General features: G+C 42.8%; 1 protein-coding gene across 5 annotated transcripts in view; it reads left to right on the forward strand.

The window, feature by feature from the left end:
* The window catches only part of fgf12a (fibroblast growth factor 12a), a 34,725-nt gene that overhangs the window by 16,556 nt on the left and 6,362 nt on the right, over window positions 1-11,807 (forward strand). For all 5 annotated transcript variants that reach the window (XM_048241567.1, XM_048241549.1, XM_048241558.1 and 2 more), the window contains 2 exons: window positions 464-574; window positions 7,881-7,984. In XM_048241567.1, coding sequence (XP_048097524.1) covers window positions 464-574; window positions 7,881-7,984 — 215 coding nt within the window. The remainder of the gene's footprint in view (window positions 1-463; window positions 575-7,880; window positions 7,985-11,807) is intronic.

An 11,807-nucleotide genomic window follows, 5' to 3' on the forward strand; every position in this document is an offset into this window, starting at 1 on the left:
GGATACCCAGATGATAGCTATTGTTAAAATAGTCGTGGGCTTTGCCACAGCACCAAATAGACACAGCCCGTTGTCTCAAGAGAACTGCACGTCCTGGGTAGTCATCCCTAGTTGTATCATTCAGTCAAATCAATGACATGAATGAAATCAGATAAACTAGGTAAATAATCAGATAAACCAAATAAATTAATACAATCACAGATATCAGTTAAACAAGTAAAGAAAATTATATTTCTATCGGTTTTAATGCTCGGCATATAGACCAAGGGAAATCTTAGCGCAGTGAAAGACTAAGAGTGCACTCAGTGTACAAAAATAGATATAATCTAAATCCACTATGTATTGCTCCACTGTAAGACACACACCACTGCTCCTTAGGATAGAGTCTGAGGGAGGTGATGTCATGTGTTGGGCGGAGCCTAATGGAATTGGGGGGTTGTTGGGGGTGTGTCTTGTGTTCCAGAGCCACAGCTGAAAGGCATTGTGACACGACTGTTCAGCCAGCAGGGCTTCTACCTGCAAATGCAGCCCGACGGCACCATCGATGGCAGCAAGGACGAGAACAGTGACCACAGTGAGTTTCCTGCAGTACATCCCACCATACACACACACACACACACACACACACACACACACACAGACAGCTGGTTATGAGATACATACACACATTAAGAGTTGGTCCTGTGTAAGTTGAGGGTCATATAAATTGCTGCTCATGATGGAAGGCATAGGGAAAAGTGTATATATATTAGGGTCGTCATTCAAGACAATCAATATGGCATTGTTTACTCTACAATATGAAATTTCTCAAGACCTGTTTCAGCATTGTCTGCTGTTGTATCTCGCTCGATGCTGGGAGAACCGCAACAGAGAAGCCATTACAAATCTGCAACAAAATCTGACAGCAGCCAGAGCTAGAGGCATCTGAGAGAAACCTTTGATTCTGTTTCATCTCTCTGACGGAGACAAGCCAGTGCCACATCCCGCCCTCTTCATTCAAGCCCTACTTCACATTTGCAAAAGGATTGGGACGACATTACTGATGCCATATTTTTGAATGTTGTAAGGAATCTGTGAGGACCACTTGATATATATCATTTTTGAATAAAAGGGGTTTTCAGAAGCATTTCCTGACATTTCCACATAACCTTAAACTCTGGTTGAGCAGAACTGTCCTCCAGTTAGAGGCATTCCAGTAGAGAAACAGAAAGCCAAAGAGAAACAGCATTCTCATCAGGAGATGGCCTGTTATCAAAAGAGAAAGAGAGAGGGAGAGAGACAGAGAGAGAGAGAACTGACAGTGCTGCTGCTTCACAATGAATAGCTTGTTAATGGAGGAGCAATCTTTTCATCAGAAACCATTTTATGCCAGAAGGAAAAAACTGTTACCCTCGGGGGAGTCTGCTCCAGGACGATTCAGCTCCTCTCATCAGCCTGAGAACTGCCTCAACAATGGGAATGCGTTCAGAGAAGGAGGGCGGTGGGAGAGAGAGAGAGAACGAGGGATAGAAAAAGAAAGCGAGAGAATCCAATTCAGCGGGAAAGTGCACCACAGTCTCCTATTACATTATTTGAAACTGTGTTGCTGGCTGTAGCAATGTGATTGTAGCCCTAATGCAGACACACACTGAGGTGGAATCAAATGGTTTGCCACCAGCCTCAGGCAGGTTGTCAGTACAAACATTCTTTTATGTCTTGATGTCACATGCACCCATAGCTTCCATTTAGTAACACTGCAATAATTTGCCACTTTTTGAGGTATTATTTCAAAAGTGACTGGTCTGGGTATGAACTTCATTTCAATGGTACATGGTAGGGGTGGGCGAATATACCGAATATATTTGATACATTAAAGTGTTATATCGCAAATATCGAGTATTTCACCGTCATAATTTTTTTAAGCGGCAACACTTGCTTTGGATTTTCGTGTCCCTGTCTCTCTCCACTTGCCCTCTCTCCCTCCCTCTCAGTAACAACGTGAACAACGCACATCCCACATTCACCAACCAATCCTGAACAGTCTATTCAGAAGAAGGTGTGAGTAAACGAGAAGTAGTAAACTTTCAGTTCAACAGCGGCGGTATTGCTGTCTATGGGTAGAATAGGTTAGTGTTGTTCAACAATGAGCTAGGTTGATAGAAGACGCAGAAGCAGTTCCAATTCGGTTCCGAACGATTTTGAAATTAAACTTGCAACAATATCCGTGCATTAAGGCAGAAGGGCTACTGTCTAGGCTATGTGCACGTCTGACTGTTTCAAAACAACAGCGCAAATTTGCACATCTCACTTCCCACAGATGCTAAATGTTCGTCTATGGTTCTTCAAGTTTGCGTTTTATATAAATATTATATTATATTTTATATAAAGCTTACGAGATCTGCACATTGAGGCATATTAGGCTATGAGTGCATCTGACTCAAACCTGTCTCAAAACAAAAACACAACCGTGTCTTATTAATCAACCAATAACCGAATGACTAATTAAGGAACACACCACACCATACCTTATACACTGTAGATAATGTAAGCCATCATCATTCATATGGAAACATATCAGTGACAGATTGAAACAAACTAAATTTATTTGGAAAGTTAACTAAAGCCATGCAAAAAGAGAAGTGAGTTAACAGTTTATTCTTTCAAAGAATGCAGGGAAAGAAGAGAGGATGATAAAGCCAAATAACAGGCCCTGATGAATGCTCTGCAAATAGGCTAAAATAAATCAATTGATTATAGTAAAATACTAACTAGTTTTGAATGTCAAGAATAAATATGAAATGTCAAGATTAAAGTCGACCTGATATTTCAACTTTATTACCGAAATTTCGATTTTATAGGGACACCAGGCAACGTTTTCGTGTTAATTAATCATCTTTGTAAGTTGGTATATGGTTAAATGACTCATTACAGGGCGAATGAAGACTCTCTCGCCCGCCCTACTGCATGTAAGAAGAATATCCCACTTGCAAGTTGATTGTATCCTACCGCCGACCCGAAGCAGGATCAGTTTACATCCTGCATACAGCACAGAGGCAGGCTAACGAAACTCTAGCGATTGTTGCAAACGTGTGTATAATGGCAGAGCTAGTGAAGAAGCAGCGAAAACCCTTGACGGAAGATGCAAAGAAAAGGAAAAGAGTTTCGTAGAGAAAAAGCATCAAGCTTGCCTGGTGTCCCTTTAATCTGTCAAGATGTCGACTTTAAAGACGACACGTCGAGATTAAAGTTGACATGATATTTCAAGTTTATTCTCGAAATGTCGAGTTTAATGTTGTCATATCGACTTTAAAGTGACGACTTTAAAGTTAACATGTCAAGTTTAATCTCGTTATAGCAAAAAAAAATCTTCATGTCTGGCCCTAATACTCCATCATAGAAATGTTAAGCTACTGCCAAATGTTAAGCGAATGCCAAAGCTTTCACCCCTGCTTTTACATGTGAATATAACATGACATGCAAATATAAAATAGAAACCACCTGTGAATAACCAAGAATGTTTCAATGCAGATATTATTTGCAGAGATTGGACTGGTATGATTTAGCCTAGTCTACTGCATCACACACTCACACTGGTATAATTTAAAACATTACAGGGTGAAAGTGAGAATTCACAAATTCTTTTGGAGAAAATTTCAATATATCGAGATATATATATTGTATATTGTGATATTATTTTTTAGCCATATCACCCTACATGGTTATGAGAGAGATAAACATACATGTTAGTCTCACTAGCCATTCAGGGCATACACAATATAGTTCTACAGTATACTCAAAATAGTCAGAATACCCCAGCCTGGTTTCACCAAACCAGTTCTCTTTGTGAATTGGTCTGGAAACCCTTTTTGTATTAGCATTCTCTCTGCCCCCAGGATGGCAAACCAATCCATGACCAGAGGTGGCTAATTGCAATGACTAATTGCAGTGAGGCATTTGTTTTGAAATGTAACAACAGCATGCAGACAGTAGCAATGGCAACAAACAGAATCATTTATGTCAGAGTAAGAAGAATGTTTGTATGTATACCTCAGAGGAAAATACATGTTTTCCAAAGTAGGAATCCTGTACTGGTCAATAGGATTCATGCATTGGTACATGCAATCCGAAGATTGTGCCCATTGGAAATAATCTCCAGTGGAGTATGTCCAGATCCTATTTCTGAAGTGAATGGTTCTGGTTAAAAAAAACAGGCTAAGAATACCCCACAAAAATGTAAGAAATCCATTGAATAAACTTGCAAACTATTTCACTAAAAGACGCTGGTTAGCATATTAGCACTCTTTTATTGGTGCCATCTGAGCTGTTGGTGGTGTTTGCAAGATGTTTGCAAGAGTTAGCTATGCTGATATCAAAACTATACTCTCATTCCGCCGTAATAGTCAAGAAACGTTGCGAACGTATCATGGGTGCAGCAGCACAATGATATCACGCAGCACCTGAAAATAGTCCCATAGATTATAACTTCCAGCAACAAGGTTGAGCTGCAGCAGATTGTTACGCCAGAATGAGAGTTTAGTTCCATGTCAAATCAGCCTAAAAAATCGCTTGTTTTAATGTTTCCTTTTCCATTAGTCTTATTACACTTTCTAACTTGAGAAGAGAAGTTTTAAATAGGAAAATTACCATAAATCTTAGTCACTTTAAAGCGTGATGCTAGCAGACGAGATGCTAATGGTCTAATCTGATTGAATGATCTATGCTAGGCTGGAGCTAAAAGTGGTATCGCCAGACTCAGAGAATGGCTGGATGAACTGCAGAAAGGTAAAAATCAATTGTTTAACTCAAGGGGAGGTGGAAAATGAGTGTAATTCCCCAAATAGTGGAATATCCCTTTAATATCTGTATAGTGTCCAAAGGTAGATAATTAGGAGGAGAGGTTCTTCCCAGTGTTTCGTGTTAAGCATGTGGTTGAGCAGCCATTAAAGGAGCTCGTAAGGCCTCTAATAAAGCAGGTGGTGCGGTTCATGTTCATGGCAGCCCCTTTACTTTATGAACCTCAAACGGCTTGGTTCATCAGGGTGATGTAATGGCCTTCCAGAAAGGAAGATTGTTTGGCAGGAACCCACAAAAGCCTTCTATTTGGATGTCTGATTAACCTTAAGTAAATCAGAAAGAAAGAAAATCAGGTTTCTAGGCCAAGTATACTTGCATATACAAGTAATTTGGTTTCTGCATTTATCCCATCCGTGAATTAGTGAACACACTATCAGCCATCAGCGTCTGAAATTCTGTGTAATGTGGAACCTTTAACAGAAAATAATCCAAAACACCTCTTTTTTTGAGGGAGGAATTCTGTAGACTGTGGGAGGATCCCTTGATGGCTTCAGTGATGGATAAGACCTGAGGCAGTCTTTTAGCTTCATCGATTCAGGCCCCCCAGTACCTACAATCACCTGTCAGCATGACTGTATGGATGGAGCCGTGCAGTGAACCGCTGTGAATAATTCAGTAAATAAAAACTAAAAATATCTCTCTCTCCATTTGTTCCCCATGAATAATCCTCCGTGCCACAGAAGACCACTGTTACAAGACAGAAGAAATGTGGTTTGTGTGTGTGTGTGTGTGTGTGTGTGTGTGTGTTTGTATGTGTATGTGTTTGTGTGTGTGTATGTTTGTATGTGTGTGTGTGAGAGAGAGAGAGAGAGAGAGAGAGAGAGAGAGAGAGAGGCGGGGCGGGGGGTGCATTCAGGCACTGTACAGGGTCATTGATCCAGGAGATGGATTATCAAGGTTATAGATTACCTCTCCTGATGACCCCGTGAACCTGATGATGGCCTCTGTTGAGTCCAGCGCCTCGCTCTTGGCACCCACTGCAGTTTGTCCGTCAGCAGTTCAGTGAAAAGCCTCCACCACAGCAGGCAGGTTGGCAGCGGCCTGGAAGAGGCCTGGAAATCTGCGCTGGAAATCTCCCAATGATTCATCGATCACGGAAAACAGTCAAAATATGGATGTTATCAGACGTAAGACAAACGTTGTCTGCAGTGTGTGCAGGAATGGCTTTCTCTTTGTCAGAGGCTTCAAGATCTTGCTAAAAACTTGCCTTGAAATACAAATGCATTTTTACACATTTTACACATTTAAATGCATGAAATAATGCTAATCCCATTTTACATTAATACTCATCTGTGGAGCACCAGCTCTGCAGTGTTGCCAGAATCATGTTGGCTGCTGAACCTCTTCTTACTTGGGATCACCGACAGCACAGGCCCTGCCTCCTCTGTGCCTTTGAGCTGTCTCTCCAATTTTCCCTCCCAAATATCCAATTCCAGACACTCATCTCTCGTGCACAGCACTTAATCTGCCAAACCCATATTAGGATGGAATAGCCTCTCCCCAGGACGAGCCCGGGCTCTGCCTGCCAGGTTAATGTGAATATTACCCACCAGATGTACATTGATTTACACACTCAGAAGTGCCTGTCAGAGTTTTGATGGGTTTGGTCTTGTTATTTTGGCTTTTTGGGTGGTGGTGGTGGACTTCCCTGCCAGCCTAGGAGCGGTAATTCCCTGGTGAATTAAATTCCCTCATAAAGTCATTTCTTTGATGGGCAGACAAAAATTCTGGCAGCAGCAGTGAGGCATGTCTAATAGAAGAGCAAAACCTGGACAACATATTATTTAAACAGTTCTGTTTCTTAACATAAATGACAGGCCTAAGGTTTATGTGTTTTATTAATGGCAGATAATTGTGTTGTGTTAATAACAATTACATCTTGTTTACCATATCTTAATGGCAGATAATTGTGTTGTAGATTTTGTTTTATAACAATTACATCTTGTTTACTGTTTTTCACCCTATCACAGTTACCATTACCTACTGCACTGGATGTTCTCTTGTTGTTGATAATCTGCTAGAGGAAGCTCTATGTTTTGTTGTTCTGTGTTATTTTAATTAGAATGACCAACTCAGTGAGATGAATGTCTTGTGGACTCAAAATGAACTACAAAGAATAATTATTAAAGGATTATTAACTAGGAAGGATTAATTGTAAAGTTATATCCATGTTATATCTATGTTGTTCCATGAACTGTAACTATGAGACTAACTGTATTTCTTGGTCTCTCTTGTTATTATTTAGAGAGAAAAAAAACGTTGCAATGAACACCCAGATTATATAATTTCCATTCCCCAAGAGGCAGCCATGTTGTGTCCACCTCCTCGGCGTTCAGGCTCATTCCTGACATGTAAATGAAATGATATCTCTCCACGGAGACAGCAGTGGATATCTCCAGCATCTCACAACCCCAAAGCCAATTTACTCCCCATCAAGGCAGACGTTGGCTCCTATTGAACGGAACTGCATCTGACTGATTGACGCAGGCAGTGTTAGCACCTCTCTGCTGTGCTGTGTTGCGTTGCTTCGCCCGGCTCATCGTCCGATTAGATCTTTGCCATCTGCGCCACCCCAGCACCCCCGGCCTATCTCAAACATATCAGCTCTGCTGCTCTGTCGTGCTCCTCACGTTCCAACCCTTCACTCCAGCGCTCTGTTACTGTTACACCGCCGCCAGTTAAAGCCTTTGGTGGATCTGTGCAGCAAGACCTTGAGATATTGTAAGCGTAGTGCTCGAGCAGGAACATGAGCATGATAGCACCAAGGGTTGTTGCTGTCTATTTAAGGATCAAGGATCCAACTTATAACCCCATCACTCCCCTCCCCCTCTCTTTTTGTGTTGTGAGAGTACAGTATGTGTGTGTGTGTGTGTCTCTCTGTCTGTCTGTCTGTCTGCCTGTGTCTTGGGGAGAGGCAGTGTTGCAGTATTTAGTATGGTCTGTTTTTAATATTTCAGTTTCCTCTGATAAGTCAAAGTCTCCCCTCTCTCCCCCTCTTCCTCTCTCCCCCTCTCTCTCTCTCCCTTTCTCCTCTCCCCTCTCTCCAGCCTTGTTTAACCTCATTCCAGTGGGCCTGAGAGTGGTGGCCATCCAGGGAGTAAAGGCCGGCTTCTACATCGGCATGAATGGAGAAGGCTTCCTTTATGGTTCAGTGAGTCAGACTTCTATCTCTATTTAAAAATATATGTTCATTACTCTCTCTCTCTCTCTCTCTCTCTCTCTCTCTCTCTCGGAATGTTCTTGTTTTGGATTGTTGGCATTGCTCTGTAGTGTTTCAGATGTTTTCATCCAGCACTGTTTTTATCAGTAATGGCTTTTCCCACAAAGTGGTCTGGCTTCCTGTTAAAACTCATTTCATGAAGAGCACTCTCGCCTGAAGAGGTGTTAAGCAGTGTAATTTTCTTGCCTAGATGCATCTACACTGGCTTACTCACAGTGTCTGTCCCTGTACATGTACTATCTAGAGTAGCGCTGCGCTGCTTTGTACAATGACAAAATGAATTCCTTTTATGCTGAAGTTGTGCTTTACTCTCCCTTCTTCTCTCTCTCTCTTTCTCTCTCTCTCGTAGCAAGTAACACATTGATTTTTGGAACTCTTTTTTGTTTGAGCCCCACCACTTTGGCTGATGAAAGCTGTCAAGCTTCATGTGAAGCTTCATTTTACCGCATCAGGCAGATCTAGGAAAGCGTGGGGCGTGGGGTGGGGGCATCCCTGGAACTTACATAATGGCTGGTCACATCAGTTAATCCTGTTAAGGAGGGGAATCTTTGAGGAGAGCATGAGTAATTTAATTTCCCTTAAGCCACTGCGGGGAGATGGAGGGATGTTATAGTGGCGTGTTGACTATACTTGATAAGTACTTGGCAAAAGAAAGCATCATTTCAGTTTGTGTGATTGAAAAGTGAAATTGAGCTTGGCGATTGAAAAACGAAATCAATTTTATCGTTAATTAATCGTTCAAGGTCGTTAAAGGTAAACTATGCAGTATTGGCAATTTCCTTACAGTTTTCTCGGTTTTTGCTTCTTTTTCGCTGGCTCTGTCATGACGAATGTCTGAGAAACTCCATCACTACCTTTTTCTAGCCGGTGCCTGGCGTGTATGTGTATTTAAATGCAGTAAAGCAATTACTCGTTATACTTCCTGACACTGAGACCGTCGGCCCGCCGGCCCACAGTTGCAAGGATGTTTTTTCCACTCACAGGCGCTAGGGGGAAGCGAGACAGCCACCATTCAACCCGAAAAAAGTCATATAACCATTCCAATGACTCTGAAGCTGTTAAATGGTACATTAAGCTAAAAAACTTGCATATTAAGCTAAAAACATGCATAGTGTGCCTTTAACAAATGTAAACACTGAAATGCATAGACTGTAACAAGATGCCATATGGTTCATCCACATTATGCATAGAACATATAGATATAAAATATGTATACTTTCATGCCTGCGTCAAACAATGAAGGCATCCAATGAAAAATGTACACCTCCACGTTACAGGCTCAGAGTGCTACAGAACATTAGCAGTGTGTAAACTGAAATGTCACTGCATTATGGGCATCTCTCTTGTTAAATATGCTTGGAAGGTCTCATTGCGTTTAACAGTTAATGCTAAGATTATTGTCCTTGAAAAACAGCAATCAGTCAGTGTGATTTGTAAAAAGCTTAACAAGGGCTTTTTCATTAAATGGAGAAACAAGTCTACTGGGCCATCTGGAGGGGCTTTCTTATGCTTCGTGTCATCGACAAATTAATATGCCCCAATGGACTGGAGATCAGGAGGGCCCACAAACACAGCTGCAAGTTCATTTAATATTTACTAAACAATGATAATGGCTGAATCATCTGGATGCACAGGCCGAGGCGAACTGCAGCAGCAGAGAAAGCGAAGAGCAGAATGGGAAGGTGGTGTGGGGTGGTGTAGGTGGGGGGTGGGTCTTTAAAGAGACACTTGCACACTGAATATTTAACAAGTGAAGTTCTGTTTTGCCTGGAGAGTGAGAGATTGCTCAGCGTTACTTCTCTCTCTTTCTTGCTCTCCTCTCTCTCTCTCTCTCCCTCTCTGACTGTATCTAATTAATTTCAGAACTCTCCTCACGCTGAGGCATCCACACCAAAGTAAATCCTGCCCTGTAAATCCTGATAGGGGGATAAAAAAGTTGTGATTTTGGTGCAGTATGCCCCCAGCCACGCTGCCCTTTAACTCTTTAGTCTGTAGCCTTCCGTGCTGCTTCCAACTCATTGGCTCACTGGCTCATTCAATCTGGCCCCCTAATCTTGGCTCATTCGTTCCCTCTCCACCTCAAGCTGGTGTGTGGTAAGCGTTCTGGCCCATAATGGCTGCCGTGCATCACCCAGGTGGGTGCTACACATTGGTGGTGGTTAGTGAGGTCCCCCCCTTCCATGTGAAGCGCTTTGAGTGTTGAGAAAAGCTCTATATAAAATGTAACATGTTGTCGTGTTGTTCCATCTCCTCCATCCAGATGTCTGTGATTGCATTCCAGCTTCTAGAAATTACTACAGTGCGATGGGATTTTTCATGACAGCTGTCTTCTTCCCACAATTACTCACTGCCGCACTGTACTTTAGCCAAGCTCTATCAGTGCAAATAAACACGCCACTTCTTGGAACGCGAGCTTAGATTAGAAATGAAAATGGGTTGTGACATTTGATTTAGTTCCATTGCTTTTTTCAGATCTAGGGGGTGGTAGCGGATGTATCTCTCTCTAGAGCTGGTGTTTGTGGTGCTTTCTTCCCTGCTGACAGGAAATTGCTTGGCTTATCAGTTCTGAGTTGTGAGAGTTTGTGTGATTTTGATTTGGTTGATGATAACAGGGGAGGCTCGGGGAAAGCAGGCTGATTCAGCTTCCTGCTCCTCTGTTGTGCAGATCTACTGCTTTGTTTTGGCCCAGCCACAAATGGGACCATTTCATCATCTGATGAAGTGTGTGTGTGTGTGTGTGTGTGTTGTGTGTGTGTGTGTGTGTGTGTGTGTGTGTGTGTGTGTGTGTGTGTGTGTGTGTGTGTGTGTGTGTGTGTGTGTGTGCTGAAACTCCCGAATCCTCTGGAGCTCCACTCCAATCTTGGAACCATGTGGAGCTGATGACAAGGTCTTGCAGACTCCGGCCAGTACCTCATCACTACGTCTGGTTCTCCCGCAGTGTGTGCCACTCGCAGTTGCACCCAGCCTCCATTTTCACCTGCCGCAGCTCCCACCATTTCAGCTCCAAGTCTCTCATCTGCGGCTGGCTCCCCTCAGACTGCTCCTTTAGGCAGCACACACACACACACACTCTCTCTCTCTGTGTGAGAGGGGAGCTGGAACCGGAGGCCTGCGGGCCTCTAATTAACTGAGGTAAGGCTCTCCTACTCAGACTCGCCTCGTTATCTGTCTGCAAAAAAACAAAACAAATTCAAGGCACCAGGGAGTTGTGGGAGAGGAAGTGTTTCCCCACTCATAGGGGCTCTGAGAGGAGGAGTGGGGGTGGTGGTGCATTCTCCCAAAGCTAATGATGCAGCTCAGCATGGAGCTGGAGCGCTTAGATCTCAGGCACTCTGATATTCTCCACATGAATCAGCAGGAATATACAGGCTATGGGGAGTGCGCACGCATGCCAGCATATGATGAGCTCTCTTCCGTACATGTGAGGCCTGCTCAAGGGTCTGGACACACATCAAGAAACAAAGAGTGCCGTCGAGGGTGGTGGTCTGAATGCAGTGTGTAGGAGAATCCTTCACACTGCATCCTGGAACTCAAATGGATGCTTGGCCGAGAGCTTTATGATGATATTCCATTGTAAACCATCTTCAAGGACCACGATAATAGAAATGGTCCTTTTACTGTTACATAATGCAGATTGTATTGAGCACCTTTAGCTTCCCAAAGAATCCAAAATTTGTAGAGCTGTACCACTAGGCCTCTATGTGTACTGCACAGAGGGGTATAGTTATACACAGCTCACGCCTGAGGTTTCTAA

The sequence above is a fragment of the Alosa alosa genome, chromosome 1, assembly GCF_017589495.1.
Source record: "Alosa alosa isolate M-15738 ecotype Scorff River chromosome 1, AALO_Geno_1.1, whole genome shotgun sequence".
Classification (NCBI taxonomy): Eukaryota; Metazoa; Chordata; class Actinopteri; order Clupeiformes; family Clupeidae; genus Alosa; species Alosa alosa.